This window comes from Hydra viridissima, unplaced genomic scaffold (assembly GCF_058129835.1).
Source record: "Hydra viridissima isolate aposymbiotic clone 2 unplaced genomic scaffold, HvirCarnegie_v1 scaffold_10, whole genome shotgun sequence".
Taxonomy (NCBI): Eukaryota; Metazoa; Cnidaria; class Hydrozoa; order Anthoathecata; family Hydridae; genus Hydra; species Hydra viridissima.
This window is the reverse complement of record NW_028324309.1, coordinates 11,423,096-11,447,903: the sequence shown is the minus strand read 5'-3', so window position 1 is coordinate 11,447,903 and position 24,808 is coordinate 11,423,096. Positions and strand designations below refer to the sequence as shown.

The 24,808-nt window shown below is 27.5% G+C and overlaps 1 protein-coding gene across 2 annotated transcripts; it reads left to right on the top strand.

Annotated features, from left to right (window-relative positions):
- The first annotated feature begins 363 nt into the window (after window positions 1–363).
- Window positions 364–24,767, top strand: LOC145181598 (protein O-mannosyl-transferase 1-like). Of its 2 annotated transcripts, none has more exons than XM_090099828.1 (21): window positions 364–484; window positions 3,787–3,929; window positions 5,732–5,835; window positions 10,913–10,963; window positions 11,106–11,194; window positions 12,367–12,430; window positions 12,607–12,715; window positions 12,913–12,978; window positions 16,797–16,890; window positions 16,995–17,150; window positions 17,341–17,377; window positions 17,700–17,883; window positions 18,024–18,116; window positions 18,566–18,752; window positions 18,971–19,015; window positions 19,229–19,304; window positions 19,610–19,710; window positions 21,632–21,748; window positions 23,423–23,549; window positions 23,807–23,984; window positions 24,265–24,767. In XM_090099828.1, the coding sequence occupies exons 1-21, from the start codon at window positions 392–394 to the stop codon at window positions 24,443–24,445; spliced, it is 2,295 nt and encodes a 764-aa protein (XP_089955954.1). In that variant the 5' UTR covers window positions 364–391; the 3' UTR covers window positions 24,446–24,767. The 2 variants fall into 2 exon arrangements, with proteins under 2 accessions (XP_089955954.1, XP_089955955.1); XM_090099829.1 differs by having other exon boundaries at window positions 369–484; window positions 12,534–12,715.
- The last annotated feature ends 41 nt before the right edge of the window (window positions 24,768–24,808 follow it).

Below are 24,808 nucleotides of genomic sequence, written 5' to 3'. Positions count from 1 at the left end.
AGATTTTAATAGACAGGATAAATTAGTATCATACGAATAGATGTAATTATATAAGTATACTTAAATATTTTCATTAAAACTACTGTTTTAACTAATATGTATGTATGTATGCATGTATGTATGCATGCATGCATGCATGCATGCATGCATGCATGCATGCATGTATGTATGTATGTATGTATGTATGTATGTATGTATGTATGTATGTATGTATGTATGTATGTATGTATGTATGTATGTATGTATGTATGTATGTATGTATGTATGTATGTATGTATGTATATATGTATGCATGCATTCATACATGCATATATACATACATGCATGCATGCATACATACACATATACATGTATGCATTTACATATGTAGCTTTAGTTTATAATTTAAAAAATGACCAATACAAGAGAAGTAAATGGCAAAAAAGATAAAGTATTTTCTTTAAAAGAAGGAGATCCAATAAATGAAAAGCTTCCATATGTCTCGGTAATTGTTAAATTTTTTTTTAACAATTTATGCTGTCTATCACTAGGAGATTAGTATCTTATATGTTATTACCCTTTTTGTAATGGTTAAATAGTTATGTTTTTTTTGTAGCTAAGTGTTTGTTGTGTTACATAAAATATGTCAACTTATGTGTCAACAATTCATCTTTTGTTGTAGTTTTTGTTGCACTACTTTCTTTTGCTTAAAAATGCTGCTGAAACTTATTATATACTTGTTGATTTTTTGGTAACAATCATCCATAAGGAGTTGCAGAGAATGGTTTAGTAATTCAGAAATAAAATTTTTGTTGTCAAAAACAAAGAATGTGCTAAGGCATCAAAAAAATTTGAAGATGAAGCATTGGTATGATTATTCAATGAAATCCATGCTAAACACTTAAAGAGCTATCAGACTTATCACATGTTTACAATCAACTGTAAGCAAGCATTTAAAAATTAATGCAAGTAATTTAAAAACTTAGAAGTTACCATATGAGGAAGTCATATTTACAAAAAACTATAACTGGGATGAAAAATGGATTTATTACAATAACATAAAAGAAAGAAATCATAGGTAGAACTCTGGGAGACATTAGCATCAATGGCAAAGAGGAACATTAGTAGGTGTAAAGTCATGTGTATATGGTGAGATCAAAAAAGTATGGTGATTATGAGTTACTTACAAGTCAAGGCTGTTTATTATCAAGAACAATTACTTAACTTAAACCAACCTTTGAAGGAAATATGTTCTGAATGTTAACGGGCACAGCAATTTTCAATCTTTAATGTGATGCTAGACTACACATTATTAAATGGGATGTGTTACCTCACCCCATCCATACATTGAGCAATCAGAATACCATTTATTTCAATTGATGCAATATGGCCTTTATAAAGACATTCAAAAATAGGTTGATAGATAAACAACATCAAAAGAATACTGATTTTTTCTGTAGGGTAATGCATTTGTTACCTGAAAGATGAGGAAATATTATAGCTAACAATACAAAACACTTTTTAAAAAAGTTATAACTTTGTTTAAATAAAATTCTTTTTTTTTTTTTTATTACATTAGAGTATATATACACTACCAACAAAAACTTTGATGCAGGTGGCAAACTAATAGACAATAATTTGTTCAAAGAAGCATAGGTTTGAACATATTACAAATTAACAGTTATACAATATTTTTTGTTACTACAAGCAATAAAGCAACTTTCAAAATAACGTTAAACTTAACAGAATTAGTACCTATTAAAGTAACAATTTAGTATATCCTTTTTATTGTTAAATCATATTTTTGATTCTTTAAAAATCCGCCTCAAATTTTAATAACAGCTCTACAGATTCTGGGCATTCTGTAAATTAATTTTTATAATGTCACAGGTTGTATTTCACTTCAGGAAGTTTGCAAGGTATTCCAGAGATAGTTTGATTACGACAGTCCCCTCTGTCTTATTTTTCTATCCCATTCCTTCCGTAAAAGCTCTATTGGATTCAAATCTGGAGACTGGTGGCCACATAAATTTCAGAATTTTTTTTTGCTGCAAGTCTTTTAAAAAGTTTGCTAGTATGTTTGGGATTGTTAACTATGACAATTGTATTGACAAAAGACTGGTGATGTTAGCAATCCAATGATTCAGGACTCAATTAGAAGAGATAGGTTTGCCAGCTTTATATCAAACATGCATTTTTGCGCTATAACAGACCTAAAACCTGATGAAAAATTTTCGAAAATTCATCCTGGTATTGCATATTTAAACTGCAAGTTTTTAGAATGTAGTCCTATAGATTTAAGTCATTCTGTAAATAAAAGTGTGATGCACTAATATGGCAGACATTCTGCAAAGCAATTCCTGAAAAGCAAAACCTTTAAAGTAGGTTACAAAGCATGGTGTGATGCTCTGGTAGATGGATATTGCTGTCAAATTGATATGTATCAGGGAGTAAAAAGAGTAGATAATGAATAAGTAAAGCCATTTAGTGAAAGAGTAGTTCACACATTTGCAAATAAAATGAATCAAGTCTAAAATAAGGAATGTCATTATTTTTTGACAACTTTTTTACGTCATTACCATTGCTAGAAAAACTTCATTCTATTGGCATCCAAGGAATGGGAACAATTTGTAACAACTCCCTGAAAAACTGCCCAGTCAGTGACAATAAAAGTATGTGTAAAAAAAGTTGCGGTAGTTTTGAATTTGCAACTGCAAATAAAGGAAGTTGTGATTTTGTGGTTGTTAAATGAAATGACAGTAATGTGGCGTCATTTGCATTAACATGAGTCTGTACATCCTATAGGTCAGGTTTCAAGATTTTCTTGAACAGAGTAAAAGAAAATTGAAATTCTTCAACTAAGTACTGTTAAACAGTATAACTCATACATGGGATGTGTAAACTGCTTAGATCAGCAAGTTACTGAAAATTACTGTGCAATACGAGGGGAAAAATGGTATTTTCCTGTCTTTACTTACCTTATGGAAGTTTCCATTAACAATGACTGGTGGCTACATATGCGATTTGTGTGTAGGGTTGTGCTATGTATCTTCTTTCATTTAGAAAATATATAGCATAAGCCTACTGTATTAGATATGGAACTGCACCACAGCCAGGAAAAGTTGGAAATCATCCTACTTCTCAAGTGATCTTCGCTATGATGGCCATAATTATTTCATTCAGCTAACTGAAAAGGAAGGATGATTTGCATTATGGTTGAAAAATACAATACTTGATTGCTCAAAATATGAAAAAAGACTTCACCCCAAATGCTTTTTTGACTATCATAATAAATAGCTTCATATATATAGTGTGTGCTTGTTGTTTATTTAAACGAACATTATTTAAAATTATTTTTTAACAAATAAATGTTTTGTTTGTTGTAAATATTTATTTTTTATACATGTCGTAAAAAATGTTCAACAATTTTCAGAAATCCATCAAATTAAAATCTTTGGTGCAAATGGGTTAATGAGATATAAAAAATAAACACAAAGCAGTATCATATAGCCTGTAGTCAGAGTTGTTACATTTTTACTGACACTAACTCCAGAAGTCCTCAAAAAAACTTCAGATTCCATGACTCTGAATATATATATTATATATATATATATATATATATATATATATATATATATATATATATATATATATATATATATATATATATATATATATAATGTGTTAGTTTTTGATTGTTTATAATTCTAAACATAAAGTTGAAATATATAGTCTTAAATATATAATTTCCATGTGAAAAAATTTTAAATTGTTTTAATCAAAAGGTAAAATTCTTTTTATTTACAGGCTGAGAGTGATCAGATCTTTAAATTGTCAAGTAAAGCTTCTTCACCATTATTTGCACCAGAGATTGATTTGACATGGCTCTTTTTAATTGGATTGGCAGCTTCATTAAGGATTTATAATCTTTCAACACCAAAAGCAGTTGTGTATGTCATATTTCTAAACTTCTACATTCAAGTAACAATAAACAGTAATGAAAGTTCCATTTATCTTAAATAAATTCCATATGAAAAAGTAGATAGATAAAACTAATTTAATTTATAATTAAAAATTAAATTAGGAAAAAATTTTTTCTAGTTATAAAGAGTTTTGTTTATAAAAATTTATTCATCAAAATGGCTTGCAACTTTTTCATAATAATTTTTTTATAAACAAATCTGTTTTTTATGCCTATTTCTTAATTTATAAATAATGAATAATCTTCAAAATTCACTTTTTAAAGTACAAATATTGCGCTATAAGTAACTCCAATCAAACAAAACATGACCATTTTGATTATGTTGTTGTTATTGTTGTTACTATTATTGTTATTTTATTATCATTGTTATTATTATTATTATTATTATTATTATTATTATTATTATTATTATTATTATTATTATTATTATTATTATTATTATTATTATTATTATTATTATTATTATCATCATCATCATCATCATCATCATCATCATCATCATCATCATCATCATCATCATCATCATCATCATCATCATCATCATCATCATCAATTATTATTATTATTATTATTATTATTATTATTATTATTATTATTATTATTATTATCATCATCATCATCATCATCATCATCATCATCATCATCATCATCATCATCATCATCATCATCAATTATTATTATTATTATTATTATTATTATTATTATTATTATTATTATTATTATTATTATTATTATTATTATTATTATTATTAACATTATTATCATCATCATCATCATCATCATCATCATCATCATCATCATCATCATCATCATCATCATCATCATCATCATCAATTATTATTATTATTATTATTATTATTATTATTATTATTATTATTATTATTATTATTATTATTATTATTATTATTATTATTATTATTATTATTATTATTAATATTATCATCATCATCATCATCATCATCATCATCATCATCATCATCATCATCATCATCATCATCATCATCATCATCATCATCAATTATTATTATTATTATTATTATTATTATTATTATTATTATTATTATTATTATTATTATTATTATTATTATTATTATTATTATTATTATTATCATCATCATCAATTATTATTATTATTTTTATTATTATCAATTATTATTATCAAATATTATTATTATTAATACACATTTTATTGCTTCAAGTTGGAGTAAATAGTTTAAAGAAAATAAGAGTTGCGACAAAAAGAGTAACCTCTAAAGTTTACTTTAAGCTTCCTTTTTTAAGATAAGTTTAAAAAGTTAAACTTTAATGAACTGTTTTAAAGATAGCATTTTAAAAAGATTTATAATGGGATACATCATAAAAAAAACAATTTGAATATGTAAGCAAAGCAATATGTTGCAAACAAACACATACAAGAAGTATTCCTATAAAGGAGCCTTAGAATGGGTTAAAAGATGTTAAAAGGGTAAATATAATTCCAGCTATTGACTTAAAGTGAAAAACCTATGATAAAGACTGTTTTGAGTCCTCTTGTGTAGAAGAATTATCCAACTATCAAGTTTCCTTAAAGAACTATCCACTCACAAACAGTTGAAAGACCATTGAAACTGACTTCTGAAATAAGTGGGAAATCCATCAGACTCAAGAAGAGAAATACTTTCCGAGTGCAACAGTAGAAATAAAAGAAAACCCATAGATTTACTTTTTCAATAAACAAAAATTAGAAATCAGGATTTGTTATATAAGTTCTTTTTGTTCAATCTGTTTTAGGTTTGATGAAGTTCATTTTGGAAAGTTCACATCATACTTTATGAAGAATAAATTTTTTTTTGATGTCCATCCTCCATTAGGAAAACTTTTGTTTGCTGCAGCAGGTATGTGATTGTGTCTTTAGCTGTGTATATATACATATAAACTGTACTTACTTATACATACATACATACATACATACATACATACATACATACATACATACATACATACATACATACATACATACATACATACATACATACATACATACATACATACATACATACATACATACATACATACATACATACATACATACATACACACATACACACATACACACATACACACATACACACATACACACATACACACATACACACATACACACATACACACATACACACATACACACATACACACATACATACTAGCTGGTCAGTACCCAGCACCGCACTGCCTGGGATAAAAAAGAAAATCTCCAAAATATACTTCAAAAGATTTTAAGAAGTTGAAGGATTATTTTTTTAGGGGGCATTGTAACAAAAACAAAATACTTTTTAAAAGCTAAAAGTAGTAAATTTTTATATTTGGTATATTTAGTTCCGAACAAATAACATTAAGTTACCACAGTGGTTCAGTTCCTAAAAACATGACTACATAGCTACAAATACATTTCTGATTAATACAGTAAAGTTTTATATCTAATAGCTGGAAAACCTGGCACATTGCACAGGGTTTTCAGCTAGTCAAAGGATATTGCAAGGGGTTGTAAGACCTGCGAAACTCATTGATTCTCTGGAGAGAATCATCTTGTTTCTTTAGAACAATGTCTCTTGAGTTAGTCTGGTTATTGGGAATGGCAATAGCAACCTCATTTATTGTTAGTGGATTGATACAGCCACGATGCTGGCCAACAGTCACTTTATCAGCTCTGATTATGAGCTTGTGATTGTCAGTAGGCATCATGTCAATGGCTGCCTTGAACAAACCCACACATGGATTAAGTATTTTTGCGGGAAACTCAATGGTTTCAGCAGGAAATTTGAAAAAACTTTGAGCTTTTAAAAAAAGTTGAAAAATCTTTAAAAATGTAACTTTATATAGTAAAATGGGACATTTTATGTGGGTTTATTTAATGAAAAATATATCTCTTTTTGTTAAAATTTTTCCTTCCTGTTCAAAGATTTTTGGTCCTACAGAACTGGTCCACTGACATAGGATGTCCATGGTCAAGAAAGAGATGTCACTGTTAAATTCAAGGAGTGAAGTTAACCCTAGGTGCAAAATTTCAGCACATCTGACCAATTCCCACAGAGTTGCCACACTTTCACCTCCTTGCCAAGGGCTAAGAGTGGTCAGAGGGGGCTAGAACTTGGTTCCAGCCATAAGTATCCTGAAAATGGAGTGGAGGGTGATCCAAACCTGGCCTTAAACCTTCCCTGGGAAAAATTAGAACTGCGTGCAAAATTTGGTGAAGATCAGATCAAAACTGTGGATTTGTATAAAGAACACACCCACATACACACATACAAACTTTGGGCTTTAAATATTAGATATATATTGAAAATACAGTGAAGGATGATGATTTTGTTGGTACTTAAAGTTTCATACCAGTGCACCAGCAATCTTCAGCCAAAATACATACATTTACACAGCAATCTAATTACTCTAGCCTATAAGAAATCTGATTGCATTTAAAATCTTTAACAAGTCAAAGCTTTTAAATGCAATCAGATTATGCATTTTTTTAATTTTGTCATCTGGATTCTCACATGCCATTCAATGTAAATCAAAGTATAAAGATTTTGGTGTTTGTAGGCAATTAATAACTAACTGATGAAGTTCAACTACAGGTAAACCTCTAACACTAAGCCACACAGCAGCAGACCTCTGATTTACCATTTGCAGCCATCTAATGGTTTCAGAACAGCTTCAGCTGTTGTAGGTCAAAAAATGAATTATTCTGTTATTTTATTTACAGTTTCATGATCTTATGAAAGTTCAGTGGCAGAAATGAGAGCCTTTATAAACCAGGAAGCATAAAGTAATTCTATGAACATCATGAATAAGGTTTCTCTTTGATATTGTAGTAAAATTTCAAAAGATTTAAATAGTATATTGTTTAAATAGTATATTGCTTACAAATCTGGCATGGTATGAAACTATTCGAACTCTAAAATAGTTAATTTGACACCAAATCAAAGAACTACTGCAAGAACAGTTACACCAAATATGTTTAGTTGTTGTTCTAAAAAATATATCTTCATTCAGGCAGGTTTCAAGAAATCTTAAAAGTAAAAAGTATTCAAAAGCCTAAATTTATATCACACTATAAATTTTTTAAACCGTAAGTTTTATTTTAATGTCTTTGTCTGTCTCAAACATAATTGCAAGTTATCTTGTAAGTGGAAGATATGAAGAATAACCAGTAATAAAATTCAAATTATTATGCATGCATTTGACTGAAATTGAAAGTGGTTTAGTCTAAAAGAATAATTTCTATTTGCAATCCAATATGATTTGCCCAATACAATTTAGATTATTTAATGGCAATTAAAGTTGAAAATATGAATAAGGTATTTAATTATTCATTAACTTAATGAGGCATCAGAATAAAATTATAGTACACTCTAAGGTAATAAAGTAAAATCTCTTAGATACAGTACTGTGAATAAGTTTTAGCCCACTTGTTAAAACTCGTGTTTTTTTAACAATTTTTGAATAATAGCTTCCGATTATTTTTTTTATATAAAATAATGTCTAACATCAAACAATACTAAACACTATTTTAACAAATATAAGCAATATTTATCAAAATTGTACATAGATTTTTGTATTTAGATATCTAACGTGTTTATTTTTACTGTATGCTAATCTAAACCCAATTTGTATCAGCTTGTTTGTTTTTAGCTTGCTCTTACATTTTTGTTTATTTATTGCTGTGAAGGCTTCATATTAGATGATAGTACAGTTTACCAAGATATTTCATAGATACTGTGTTTAAATATTATTTTTTGTTTTTCTAAGAGCAAAACTTCTTCTAATTTACGGTTTTTTTTTTTGGTTTTTTTTTCTTTTTCTTTTGTATTATTATTTTTATTGTTATTTAAGTAATAAAATGGGTAAAATTCCACTACTGGAACGTAAAAAAGTTATTGTGCTTCATGAAGAAGGTTATTCTCAACGACATATTGTCCAAAAAACAAAGTATTCAAGGACAGCCATTAGAGAAATTATAAAAAAATTTAAAAACACGGGATCTCTTGAGGATAAAATTGGAAGTGGAAGACCTCCAACGCTTACAAAACATGACATAAAGTATTTAAAAAACTTGTCTCTGCGAAATCGGAAAAAAACCTCCAGTGAACTAGCCCAAGACATTCAGGCTGCAACTGGGACAAATGTTTCCTCATCTTGCATTTGACGACATTTGCTAAAAGCTGGGTTAAGAGGGTGTGTTGCAGTTCGAAAGCCTTTACTATGTCGTGACAATAAAGAAAAAAGACTTAAATATGCAAAACAGCATAATAATTGGACGCAAGGAATGTTAAACCGTGTACTATACACAGATGAATCAAAATTTGAATTGTTCGGTAGCAGAAGACGACAGTATGTAAGAAGAAGGGTAGGAGAGGCCTATCACCCTTATTGTCTACATCCAGCAATCAAGCATGGGGGAAGTTCTGTTTTAGTTTGGTGTTGTATTTCATCATCTGGAGTAGGTGATTTAATCAGAATTGATGACAAACTGACAGGAGAACAGTATAAAGAAATTTTAAGACATCATGCAATACCATCTGGAATGAGACTAATTGGTAATAATTTCATTCTACAGCAAGACAATGATCCCAAACATTGTTACCAAGTGGCTAAAAAATATTTACAGGACATGTGTGAGGAGGGAGTTCTCGAAGTAATGAACTGGCCTCCTCAAAGTCCAGATTTGAACATTACTGAACATGTTTGGGATTATTTGGATAAAAAAAAGGCTGAATATTACCCCAAAAATATTGAAGAATGTCTTCGAATATTAAAAAGAGAGTGGGACAATATTCCACAAAATTTCATTAAAAATTTATATTAATTGTTCTTTCTTTTTGTATCATGTTTTATTAAATTATTTCTAGATATTTTTGTTTATAATATATGTCTATAAACCTGATTTTTTTTTACTTCGTAAGTCCTTTATATTTTTACGATAAAATCAAAAATAGTTATAAACTTATGGTGGGCTAAAACTTATTCACAGTACTGTATGTCTGAATGAAACATTTTAGTTTGTGAAACCTCTTATTCAGTGGGGCATTAACTGATGGCTGACACTAATTCCCAGCCCTGAACATTTTAGTTATCATACAGAAACTTTTTTTTAATTTTCTAAAAACATTAATTAAATTTTTTAAAAACAATAATCTTTTTTTTTTTGAAATTTCTGTAATGCAATTATTTTGGACAATTATTTTGAGTATTTATTTTGAGCAATTATTTTGAGTAATTATTTTGAGTAATTATTTTGAGCAGTTTTTTTAACACTTACTTTGAGTAATTCTCTTGAGCAGTTATTTTTTTCTTATATTGTTGTAAAGTGAACTTCTCCCCTCTTAATATAACAGTTAGGTAAAGATTTTTAAAATCCTGGGGCCAATCATAGCTGTAACAAAATTTTTGTTTTTATAAAAGTATTTTTATTTTTAATTGCTTACTTAAAGAAAGTAAATAAATACATAAGCTTCATGCAAAACTTTTTTTTAAAACATAAAAGTATCAATGTAATAATTAACCACATTTATTTATGGTTTTTAATGGTGTTAATAAAAAAAGTCAAATACATCCATAATGAAAAATATTGCTTCTAAATTGATATTAACCTAGTAGTTACTTTAGGAAGGGTGTAATAAAAGTGTGTTTTTTAAATAAAAATATTTTCATTAAAACAAGTTGTCAATAGAGGGAAAAAAATTTTTTTTCTTTGTTTGGTAATCAACAGCAATTCGTATTTGAAATTGCCATCAAAAGCAGTTGTTTTAGAAAATCATTATATAAGAAAAGTATCAGTTCAAATATAGTTGTTTAAAGTTATTGATTTTAAATGTTAAATAATAGAAAACCAGTTTCAAGTGAGTTTAAGATCTTTAGTTTTGCGCTCTTTACATTTCGATGTGTTTGTTTCATCCTCTTTAATTATTGCTTTTTTAGGTTATCTAAGTGGCTTTGATGGCTCATTTGAGTTTGACCAAATAGGCCAAGGTTTGAGGATTTTATTCATTTATAGGTGCAAAAAGTATATTCTTGTGTCTATTGTTTTCCTTTAAAATTAACTTGATGTGTTACTTGCAAATATCTGGTTTCCTTCTTAGTTAATATTGTGAATTATATTTTTTTAAATTAGAAATTCCAGTAAATCATATGCAGCATATTTATGCACTTCGATTGCTACCTTCAATATTCAGCATTTTGTTAGTTCCTGTTGTTTATGAGGTAAGAAGTAAAGTAAACTAAATATCAATAAAACTAATTTTAAGATTTGAATTAAATCATTTAGATTTCAGCTTAGTTAACCTTTTTTGCTCATTTTTTACTGAGCACACTGCAGTGGTTAAAAATAATTTCTTTTAAATGTTATTTTTTCCTCCTTTTTTTAAAATTTTTTCTTTTGGTAATTTCTGTGTGTAGTCTTAAACAGTACAAATAGTTTTGCTCAATTTATGAGTAAAATAACTTTTTATCAAAGTTAAAAAATTTCCTAGTAAACCTATCCATGTAAAAACCAAGTAAAGAGTTTTTTGTATAGAATGAAAAACAATCTCCTCTAAATTATAATGAGAATAAAAAATTATTCCATAAAAGTTTGTTTTGAGAATATTGCTAATACTAATACTGAGTATTAGTAAATACTGAGTAGTATGGTTTCATACATTATTGAAATTTGATTATGAAGTTTGATGGCATTCGAAATGTTCATTTCATAGAAATCTTTTAGATTTAAGTAGTTTAAAAAACATTTAGTCCATCACCATTTAGGCATCTTTCTTAATACCAAGAATGTTGTGCCTAATTGAGTATACAATCAAGATAAATGTTCATTATGGTTTCTTTACTTTTTTGATTGTTTTATTTGGTAGTTTCATCATATTTAATGATCATTAATGTGAAAAAAACAACAGTTTGTTGTGGCATAGTTTTTGCCCATGGTAATAAAAGTTTGCTTTGTGATATTGAACATTTAAAGCAAGAAAATTTTTCCAATAAAAATTTTTCTATTTGGAATCTACAAAATGGCAGCATCATTTTGTAGATTCCAAGTAGAAAAAATTTTATTAGTTATGCAAATTAATACAGAAAAGTTTGAAAAAATCATACATATAATCTAAAGAATTGCATAAGAATGATATAAAACTACTAAAAATGATTGATTTTATGCATAAAAGTGAGAATTATTACCAATCTGGTATCAAACAACAATCGAAAAATTATGAAAAATTAAAATTTTAGAATAGCATTGTTGATCTTAAGTTAGGATTATTGCTAGGAATTACTTAAATGTTTTATATCATTTTTATTTTACAGAGTTTTTTTTGTGTTATCATTATTTTTTCTTTATTTGATAATTTTGAATGAATTAGGGAATTAACAAATTGTTTCTTTTCCAGATAATTCTGGAACTTGGATGTAAATATTGGTCTGCTGTTTTTGGTGCAGTTTTAATTTGTTTCGGTAATTCAATGAAAATATTATAACTTTAAAAAATTGATGTAAAACACATAAAGAGATAATACCTAAGCAAATATCTGTGAAAGTAGCTGAACAAAATGTCCAGGTATTCTATCAGGCATTTTCTTAGGTATTATCTCTTCATGTGATTTTTTTTTTCTTTCTTTTGTATTTCTTAGACAATATGCTTGTTGTTCAAAGCAAATTTATTCTGCTTGACAGTATGATGCTGTTTTTTATTGCGTTCTCTCTTTGCTGTTACATTAAGTTTGTTAAAGAATATGCAAGGTTTTTAAATTATTTTTTTTATTTACTTTTAATGGAACTTGTTTTAAAAGTTTTTTTTTAAAATAACTTTTAAGAGTTTTTTGTTTTATTTTAAAAGAAATGAAATTATTTGTTTATGAGGTTCAAAGCTTTTTTTTTTTTTTTTTTTTACACTTACACAAAATTATTGAATAAAAATATTCTTTTATTTTCTTTAGACCATTTTGTCTTTATTGGTGGATTTATCTCATTTCTTTAGGAATTTCACTTACTGCAACCTTCAGGTTTTATTTGCATCTCTTTTTATACTTGATGTTGTTTAATTATTTGAACATTTTAATGAAAGATCAGTTGTATTTTTAGTTCATTGTCAATAATTTAAATTAAGTTTAGACACAACTTTTGCATACCATGACATAAAATGTAAATTAAAAAGTTTTTTATGAAATGAACATGTGAATCTGCCAACATTACAATGTTTTAACAAAGAGTGAGTTGAATAATCAGAAGAAATTTTATGCAGCAAAACTACAAGCAGGAAGCTTAAAAAATCTTCACCTATTATTAATTATGTAGGCACTTATATTATTAGTGTCATTATGGTAAGACAAGCTGTTATGTGGATTTTAAAAAGATTGTTTTTATCTATAGCAAAAAGCTATATGATCATTCAATTATATCATTAAGATTTCTACAATATTTTATTTTTTAGTGAACTATTTAAAAAGTTTTACTCCTGCTTTGTTGGAAAGCCAATTTAAAAGTGTAACCAAAACAAAAACAGAGAGCACTAGTAATTTAATGACACCCATTTTAGATTTATCTGCTGATTCATTTTAAAGCTACTCTGTTATTGAGTTACAAAAAAAGTCAAATAATAAATTATATCCTGGTCCAGGACCAGCCAAAAGTGAAAAATTTAAAAGGATTTAAAAATAAAAATTTAAAAGGATTTAATTCATTTTATGATTCATTGTAAAATATGTTTCCTAATTCAGAGAGATGTTGTGAATTAAAATTGTTTTCAACAAAATCTGAATTTATGCCAAAGAATATGTAAATAATGTGATTTAGGGGCGATTCCGTGTGAAAACATCCAGGGCATGCAACCCTAAGTCTCAGATTTTGCTGATGTTTAAACCACTTAAAGATTTTAGTAGATTATGAACACCCTGAAAATTTTATCATCGAATTTCAATTGGTTCCTAAGATATAGCTATTTTAAGTTTGCCTCCAACCAACAAAAATCTGCCATTTTTAAAAATGGTTTTGGTTCTAGTTTCTGTTATGTGTGTTGGAAAGCTGAAAATTTGTACCTTTACATATTTTGGGCCTACAAATTCAGTGAAACAACTTAAAATATTTAAAAATGAACATAACACCTAAAATTTAAATGTTTACCACAATTTTACTGAGGCGAGTCCAACCACAAAAATGCTGATGTAGCTCGATTTTTTTTTTTTTTTTCTTTTCTTTTTTTTTTTTAGAGTTTGTCCTGAATAGTTAAGTTATAGTTATTAGAAAGAATTGGAGAGTGGTCTTTTCTAAAACAGAAATAAAAACATGATCAAATCTACTTAAATTTACTGCTTAAAAACAGGTATTTTGATAAATTAAACGAGAAAAAAAGGGTGAAATTTGACAGTTTTGTAACTGAAACTGTTTTGGCAACATCAAACTGTTCTTTTAGTTGTTGTTGACTAGCTGTTTCTATTTTCTTTGTAAATTTATAGAATCTGAAAATTATTGTTTCAAAGGGGGAGATTATATAAATGCAGATATATATCACAAATTTAGTTGTTTATTTCAGAGGTTGTATTAAATAGTTTAGTTGGAGTTATTACAAAGAATCACATTGCGGACTTAAAACAGAAATAAAAGCATCTTCAAATATACTTAAATTTATTACTTATAAAACATTAGTTTCATATTTATCAAACTAAGACTAACAAACTTTTAAAAAAAAAGGCTCCAAAACAAATAGAACACTTGGTAAGAAGTTCAAGAAACAAAAGTTATATACAAAATTTAAAAATTAAAAATTTAAAAAAAATTAAAATTTATTAGTTATAATCATTCACATCAATGTTATATGTTCGCCCTGATTTTGTTGTTGGGACTTTGATTACTGCAATTAAACTTGACAATGGTGCCCAACAGATATCATCCATCTGTGACCAAATGAAGTTTTAAGAAGGACTGTGAGGGTGCATAAACTTAATTTGAATATCATTTGTAGTAATATCTATCTCTGTAACCATGCCTATCCACCAAAATGAATCGTACTTGCATGCAACAAAATCATTTAGATTTAGTACAATTGCAACATCAGACATTACTGCTTTTGAAAATACATTGATGTTCGCTTGTTCTTTTAAAACTAATTTTAAATTTTGAAATGGGTATGTAATGATGATAACTTCTGGTACCTGGAGCAGTTTTTCCTGTTTCAAATTACTCCTTTAGTTGCTGTTGCCTTGAATTAACCTGTTTCTTTGGTAATTTTATAAAATATGATTGTGTTTATATTGGTGATGCAAAACTCAAGCATATCATCAACTGTCAATATTTGGTTTTCTAATGATCTTTTGCAAATTTGCTTTTGCTGTTATTCTTTTAATGGTACGACCTATGCCATCACAAGTGGATTTTCCATGGCTGGTTGCAAAAAACACCCATTTAGCTGTAATCTTGAAATCTTCCTTATCATGGCAAAGATTTATAAAGTTTTTATAATGAGCAGAACATCCATCAGAAAAATAATAAATTTTATTGATACTAACTAAATATTCTTTAATGTACTCTACAATTTTCTTTTGAAATTCATACACAAAGCATGTATCATGATCATTGTCATCACTTAAAAAACAGAACAACTATGCTGAATATTTTTTTTAGAAATTTCCTTTAAATATATAACAACAGGATCTAGTGTACATTATTATTTATTCCAATGATAACTTTGTATTTCATCCTGTATAACAAAATTGATAGTTCTCTGAAAAATCTGGCTGTATAATACATTCATGGTAACCTAAATTTCTTTTTAGCTCCTTCAAATAGCGAGTTTGGCATTTAGCAATAGATGAATGTGAAGTTAATTGATTAGTGTGAGAAACAACAATTACACCTTTTTTTACAAATTTTTTTCTATAACTTAACTATTCAGGACAAATTCTAAAAAAAAAAAAAAATCGAGCTATATCGGCATTTTTGTGGTTGGACTCGCCCCAGTAAAATTGTGGTAAACATTTAAATTTTAGGTGTTATGTTCATTTTTAAATATTTTAAGTTGTTTCATTGAATTTGTGGGCCCGAAATATGTAAAGGTACAAATTTTCAGCTTTCCAACACACATAACAGAAACTAGAACCAAAACCATTTTTAAAAATGGCAGATTTTTGTTGGTTGGAGGCAAACTTAAAATAGCTATATCTTAGGAACCAATTGAAATTAGATGATAAAATTTTCAGGGTGTTCATAATCTACTAAAATCTTTAAGTGGTTTAAACATCAGCAAAATCTGAGACTTAGGGTTGCATTTTCAAAAAAAATTGGATGTTTTCACATGGAATCACCCTTAGGCGATTAATTCAAGTTTGGAGTTGCAAATAGTTTTCATTTCAAAATTTAAATTTTTCAACTTCAAGAATCTTCATTTTGTTTTTATTTGGTGGTTAGATAAAATCTGGTACTTCAGTTACAAGTTATGCCTCAGCATGGTTCTGCTAATTTGAAACTTTTGCTTCAGCATAATTTCTCTAAAATGCTTGTTATGTTAGAAATGCTTGTTATGTTAGATGGTAGACTATTTCAGAAAGAATCCCCCTTCTAACATAATTACCATATGATAACAAACTTAATAAAATTTCTTAGGAAAATGCAAAGTTTGAAAAAAAGTAAAAATTATGTTTTCTGTTATATGTGACCACTTTAAAAATATATTGAAACACAAACATTTAAAGGGATCACTAGGTAAAGCCTTTGTAGGCTTTTCCTATTCTTATGAGTTTAAATAAGATTTAAACACAGTTGAATTGTTTTTTATGATTGTACCTTCTGTGAGCAATAAACTTACAACATGTATTTTGTTTTGTTCTAGTATCAAATACAATGGCTTTTTGACTGTGTTGTTGTTAGGTGGAATAACAGCATTTGAGATGTGGATCATAATGGGAGATGTGACAGTGCCTGCAGTAGGGCAAACTTGTTTAGCTGTTTTGCTAATAATTTTGATATATTAAAGATTTTAGTTGTACTATATTTATTTACCTGATAAAATGTTTCAATCTGATTGTAGAAATCAGTTGTTTATCATCTGGCGGCACGCACAGGATGTTTGGTTGTTTTGCCAGTTATTCTCTATATTGCACAATTCTACATTTTGATCAACCTCCTTTACAAGACAGGCCCACATGACAATCTAATGTCAAGTGCTTTTCAGAGAACACTAGAGGTATTTTTTTACCCATGAATTTTTATGTGAAGTTCTGTTGGCATTTTTGCAGTTAAAGAGATATCTGATGGCATGATACTTTCACTGGATTTACTTTTTTACTATAGTCATGTAATTTAATAGTCATGTAATAGAATTACTATTGAACTTGTGATTAAAAAGTTGATATTAAAGTTGATTATTTTTTCAGGGAGGGCTATCAACTATCACACAAAACCAAGCTGAGGGTGAGTTCAAAAAGGCTATTTTGTTCCTAAAATTTTAAAATCAAAATGTAAACTTATGGTGGAGTTTGACCTTAAAACATCCATTTGAGATCAAACATACTTAATTTTGTTCATTTAACAGCTCTGGATGTTTATGCAGCGTAAGTTTATTATGCTGCATAAATTTGAAAGTTATATATGTGTAAATTTGAAGCGCAATTTTGAAATGCAGCATAAATGAATTAAAAGAACTATTTACATCATTGAGGGAACTTTGCATTTTCTAATGATTTTTTTTGGTATGATCACTGAGCTCATTATTTTTTTTCATTTCTGGTTTTAGTTATAGCATATGGGTCACAAATTACTCTTCGTAATACTCATACCAAACAATGTTGGCTGCATTCTCATCAAGATTTATATCCAATTAAATACCCTGATGGGAGAGGCAGTAGTGCACAGCAACAAGTCACTTGTTATGCATTTAAAGATGTCAACAATTGGTGGATTGTAAAGCATCCAGAAAGGTAAAGTAAGAACTTTGTTTGTGAAGAATTCACCATTTTTAGTAATTATTTTTTGTTGTTTGGTTGCATAGTTTCTTGCATTTCATAGTTTCTTGCATAGGTTGCATAGTTCTTGCATTGGTTGCTTTACTTATTTTTAGTGATAGTCTATTGACAGATTTTCCACCTCGTCCTGTCAAAAATGGTGACATAATTCATCTTGTACATGGAACAACAGGGCGTGGCTTAAACAGGTGTTTAAAAATTTATTTAGAAATAAATGATGCTTACAAACCTTTAATTTTTATTCTTATTTTTAAAAATTTTGTCAACATATTTTGTAGTTTTTTTTTGTTGTTGTTGTTGTTGTAATCAATGGGCATTTGATATGTCGCAAATGCCATTTGAATTGGTTTCCCATCAATTGTCTGATTTTGTAAATTAATTTTACATTAAGGCTAATCTCATTTCACTGTACTTCTTTTTAGAATAAGAATCATCACATATGAAAAACATTTTGATTAAAACCCAAAATATTTAATAATATTTTTATGTCAAAATTGTAGTTTGTAATTTGGTTACTTTATCTTTTTAATATGATTTTTTAATGAATTTAGAACATTGACATATTATAACTGAGCTATTTTTTGACAATATTGTATTCTGACATACTTTAAAAATATAAAATGATTTTAAATTTAAGCCATGATGTTGCTGCTCCATTAAACCCTCAATATATGGAAGTTTCTGGATATATTGATCATAATGTCTCAATGGATGCTCAGTTAGGGTTCCGTTTACAAATACTCAATCCTGACGGTTCAAATGTATGGAAAGCAATTGAATCAAAAGTGCGGTTTGTGCATGTCAACACAACAGCTTCTCTAAGGGTATAAAAATAATTCGTATTAAATAGTTTGATAGTTAAAATATTTTATTCATAAGGTTAAGAAAAAATTATTTTTTATTTCTTAAATGCTTTATTGACCGCTTGTTGTTTAAACTCATTGAATTTTTATTAAAAATTCTTAAAACTATTTTTTAAATTTTTGAGTTTTTCTTGAGCTTTTAAACTGTTTATAGACATTTAACTAATTTTATTTTTTAGGTTACAGGAGATATCTTACCTGATTGGGGGTTTCATCAATATGAGGTAAAATGATTTTTTTTAGTTTTATTAGTCTGTTTGTCAAGTGAAAAGTGTAATTTCAAAGTAAACTCTTCATTTAGTCACAACTAGCCAGATACTTTTATCTAGCCTACAGCCCTTTATTTAACCAAAATGATTAATCATATTTGTTTAAAGTTAGCAGAAAATGTGTTATTAATTCTAAATGCTGAGATACTAACAGATTTATTTGTATAGGTTGCTACTGATCGCATGGTTAGTACTGAAGAATCGGTGTGGAATGTTGAGGAACACAACCAAAATATAACTATGCGTAAGAATATATTGCTTGAATATTTACATGTGATACAAAGCTAATAAGCATAAGCTGTTGATACTTATGAAATACAGGTATTAAATAAAAGCTTTTAATTGTTATGTCACACACATAATAGAATCTGTTAAGATCCACAAACACTACAAATGCTGACTTTGTCATTGTTACTCTAAGCCTAACCTTAACAAAGTGCTATTAATATTTTAAACTCTGTCCAAATTCTTATGCGGTTTTTTTATGAGTTTTGTTATTAAAATGAAGTATAATATATTCTAGTAATTTGTTGTTTTTTTTAAATATAGCTTCTAATATGACAGAAGAGGAGGCAAGAAAAATTCTAGCAGACCAAAATCACATTGAAATTTATGACATGACTTTCCTTCAAAAATTCTGGGAATTGCAGGTGCAAAACATTTCAATTAGTAATTAATAGAAATATTTACCTACACTTTTAACTCCTTAAAAATAAGGTAAAATTATCTATTTTTCCCCAATAATCTTGTAACCTAAATGGGGTGTAAACTAAAAGTTGGCTGAAACTAATTGTTTAATTTACTTTTAGATTATACAGTCCCTGATCAAATTATTAGCCCATGTTGCTATTTTTGTAATTTTTCTCATTCTAGTAGTAAAATTTGATTTTTTTTTTCAAAAATACAGAAACAATTATATTTATATAAAATATAATTTTTTCTAACATAAAATACACAAAATTATGATAAGAATATGTTTATTAAGAGAAGTTCTCAATATTTTGTTGATCCTCCCTTATTTTTAATCACTGGCATACTATAGAGACAATTAAAAGCCATTTCTTTCAAATGTGCATCATGGTTCCAATGCCAAATAACTTTTTCAATCATATAGGTCCTATTTGTGACCTTTTCGGTGGAAATTTCTCTCCTTAATAATTATCATACATTTTCTATAGGGTTTAAATCCGGGGAGTTCCCTGGCCAATCCAATAGTGGAATTTTTTGAGAAGCTAATAGTTTTTTAATGGATTTTGCTGTGTGGCATGGGGCTCCATTTTGTATAAATATTTCTTGTATAAATATTCCATCTACAATGAACAGTTGACCAAGGCCTTTCCCGCTGATAACCGGCCAAAACATGACTTCAGAAGGATGTTTAATTATTTGGATTATACAATCTTCATGGAATTTTTCATTGACAGCCCTTTTGACATATTGAGCCTTTTAAGTCATAATTTCTATGGTAGACTGATTGCTGAAGCATACCTGAAGAAAACAGAATAAAACTTATCACAGAATATAAAGACTGAGATATTAAGAAAAAAGCTTCTAATCATTGTATTATAATGATTTACCAATTTCCAGTCATCAACAGTGAAACTATGATACTTCTTCGCCCAATCCAGGCGTTTTTTTCTCTGTGCTGTGGTTAATTTTGGCTTTTGTGCTGGCCTTCTACTTCTAATGCCCAATCCATGCAAACTTCGTTGAACAGTGATTGTTGCTACATTTATTCCCACCTCATTTAACTTGCTGGTTATTGCAGAATATGTAACAAATCTATTTCTTTTACTATTTTTACTAGCATTCTCTCATTCCTGGGTGTTATTTTCTTTTTTTGACTGCATTTGCCTTGTCTCTGAACACATAATGGGAGGCCATTTTTCAATTTGTCTTGGATTTGTTTTACAGTGCGTCTTGATATATCACATTTTCTTGATATTTCACTTATTGAGGAATGCTTGTTGGTCAAAAGATATTGAATAATTGCTTTTTTTTTGAGAACTAATGTCTTCTTTTTTTCCCATTTTGTTATTTAGAGCTTTTAAACAATTTATTTTTACTGAAACTATTTTAAGAAATAAAAATTGGTTTTTATAAAAAAATACATAATAAAATATTGAAATAATTGCTTAAAAATTGTTCCAAAGAATATTATAATACAATCTTATGTAATTAAATAACAATTGTTAAAAAAAGCATCACTACACTTTAAAAAAATATATAAAATCAGTATGGATGACAAAAATGAATTTTATGAATTAAACAGGTACCACTTATTTCCCTGAAATTGTTGCCACCCTAAATATGTTATATTTCTAAAAGCTTGAAAGTGTTAAGTTATAAACAAAAAAATATAAATCAACTAGTAACAATATTGCAATCAGATTTAAATGGCACCAAAATCATTAAATCCTCAAAAATTAGCAAAATTGATAAGGTGGGCTAATAATTTGATCAGGGACTGTAAATGGTTTTTAAATCTGTATTTTGGTCTGAAAGTTTTAATAAATCTTTTGCTTTTTTGAAAATTTTTAACTTCAATCTTACAGTATGCTAATTTTACAGGTTAAAATGTTTAAAGTCAACAGCATGATAACACAGGAGCATGCATACTCTTCCCGACCAATGGAATGGCCTATCATGAAGCGAGGAATAGCATATTGGATTGATAGCAAGAGTAACGTATGAAATATTTTTATATTACTTTTTAGAACTTGGTTGAATTGCTATATTAGTATACTAATAAAGTTGTACTAATAAAGTTTAATTATTTTTTTTTTAACCAAGGTTTAAATGAGATAAATATAATTTTAAATGAATGCCAGGTTTTTTAGTAATCATAATATTTTCTCTAATTGCAAATTTTTAAATTGTAATTTAGTATAGAGTTTTGAAAAGAACTTCTAGCTACTTATTTTGATGTAAATATGCAGTGTTCTAAATAACATGAATTTACTAATAAACTTTATATTTTATCTTGCATGTAGCTATAATAATTTTATCAAGTACCTTCTGCTCTGGTAACTTTTCATAAAGAAAATATCTTTTGTACCAAAATGTAATCTCCAACTGGTATTTAAAATAAAATTGGTAAAAAAAAAACAAAAAACCATTGGTATTTAAAATAAAGTAAAAACTTTTGCAAATTCTGTCAGATTTTTTGCCATCTCTATACTCCCTTCCCTGGTAATTGTCCCAACCTGCTTTGCATAAATAGCTTATTCCAAATTAGTTACTTGGGCTTGTGACAAAATAAAATATAGTACTATGTATAATATAAAACAATTTAAAAGTGTTTTATTGAAAATTGTAGAATATTTTAGACTCTCCAAACTACAGTATAGAGACACATTTATTATTTATGTTAAGAGTTGGCATTTGGTTTTTTGGTTTTTAAAAAATAATAACTTCTATCAGTCTTAAAGTAAATAAAACTTTCTGAAGTAGAAGTATAGAAACTGGGCAGTAACATTTATTGTTATTTTTCAATTTCATGAGAAACAGAAAATCTATGGAGAGAAAACTATTTAAAACTACTAAAAATGCTCAAAATCAGGGGGTAATGCAGCTTTTGATTAAAATGGGTAAGTTTATGTTCAAAAGTTGTCCAGTTTGCACCAGTTTCCATCTGAATAACATTTTTTAGTTATATTAGAAAATGATAGAAAAATGCTTTACCAGATATTGATTGCTGTTGATATAATTATGATTTTCTTCACATTTTTATTTTATTTTTTAAGATACAAATCTGGATACACAACTTTCTATTCAATGAATAATAAACACTGCTTTCTTCTTACATTTGGTTCAAAGAATTTCTAGAATAAAATGACAAAAGTTTAAATCTGAATACTATATGCTAAAAGGTTTGAGATGTTTTCCTATTACAATCAACAACACAACTTGTAAGCCTTCTAGCTAAATATTTTTCCTCTTCTAAATATTTTCTGGATGAGTGAGGAATTGTTTAAAGTTTTGCCACTGATGCTGGAAATCTTGACGTGCAGCCTTTTTTTGAAAGGGCAAGGTAGGATGCTTTGAATTAAAAAGTAAAAACCAAAACAATTTTTTGAACCGAATTTCCTCAGAGCATCAATGATTTCAAAAACTTAAAAAGCTGATCTGTGTTTGTGCTTTATTTGTTATTATTCATTAAAAACCAAAAAGCCAAATGCAGATGCTTATTTAATATACTAATTATATATTAGGATTTATTAGAATTTTTATTTGTATGCATATACTTTTTCAAGGTGTTTTTTGTTTTAATTTTGTTTATGTTTTTTTTGTTTTTATATTTTTAATATAACATGCTTCTCTTTAAGTATATTTAGCGATATTTTTTCCTGATTTTTTTAGAAGCAAATTTTTTGTATTGGCAACCCATTTATTTGGTGGGTTGGTTCTTTAACAGTAGTGGTTTATCTTACTCTTATGACTATTTATCTTTTAAGAAGAAGAAGAGCAATTTTTGATATTTCAAATGGTGAGTGTTTTTGTATAGCTTTTGTGTGATTTATTTTTGTTTCAAAGTATTTATTCTTATTTCATAATAATTAACAAATTGTATTACTTTCTTGTTCTTTAAAAGTTGTAATAAATATTTTTTAAACGTAGTTTTGAAAAAAAGGAAAACTTTTACTTAAAGTTAAAAAGTTACTAAACCTGGCTCATATTTTTTTCTTAGCATTCATCAAAATAGAGTGAGTAGTTATGGTTTTTTTTTTTGTTTTTTTTTTATAGACCAATGGAATCTTTATCTGATCACTGGCTATTTGTTGGTCGGTGGTTATCTTTTAAACTTTCTTTTTTTTTTCCCAATTGAAAGAACTTTGTTTATACATCATTACTTACCTTCACTACTATTCAAGATAATACTTATTCCTGTAGTAGCTGATCATTTTGACAGCATATTATTTAGGTAGGTTTTTATTCTATTCAATCATACAACACTGATCTGTGTTAGATAGATAATTCAGCTGAACTATGCATAGTTCAGCGTGGTTGAGTTTTTTATTACAAGTGTTAACATTATTTCTGTCATATTGTTAACTGAAATTACTCAAAGCTGAGATTATCTAATATTTAAAAAAATGTATAACTTTTATCACTTTTGTTTTATCAATGTGTTTAGAATAACAAAGTAAAAATAGAATAAAATATCTTCAATGTGTAATTTACTTCAAACTTTCTTATTTTAGAGACTTCAGTATTTTACAATTAGCTTTTAAATGTTGCTGTGGTGTTTACTTGTTAGCTGTGATTTGGAGCTACAACTATTTTTCTGTCTTTACTTATGGTACCTCAGCTTTGAGTCGAACACAGATACATGGAAAAAAGTGGTTTCAGACGTGGGATTTCTTGTCACATGATGGTTTATAGATTCTGAAAAATTTAGTATTTTTTTCTTGAGCATTTCTTTAAAACATTTGTTCAGGCTGTTTTTTCAAAAATATAACTTCAAGAAGGTTCTAAATTGGTGTCAGTCATCTGTTTTTCTTTTTGAATTTTATTTATTGTTGATTTTTTTTTTTTTTTTTGTGGGTATTTTGTAAACTTATAGAAAAATTTTGCAAAATGTTTTAATATATATTTATTTTTTTGTTAATGAAGTTAGTGAAGTGTATATAATTTAATTGATTTTTTAGTTGTTTTTTTTTACGCTATATTAAAACAGTGACAAATAGCACATTCAAACAGTCTATACTGATAGTGATATTTTTAAATTTATCATATTTATAATAC

What these genes read in the sequence shown, in the direction of transcription:
- LOC145181598 (XM_090099828.1), top strand. Translation starts at nt 392, where the DNA reads ATGACCAATACAAGAGAAGTAAATGGCAAAAAAGATAAAGTATTTTCT. An exon ending in TAGTTCCTGTTGTTTATGAG is followed by an intron (nt 11,195 to 12,366) that starts GTAAGAAGTAAA and finishes TTTCTTTTCCAG; the next exon opens with ATAATTCTGGAACTTGGATG. An exon ending in TTTGTTAAAGAATATGCAAG is followed by an intron (nt 12,716 to 12,912) that starts GTTTTTAAATTA and finishes TATTTTCTTTAG; the next exon opens with ACCATTTTGTCTTTATTGGT.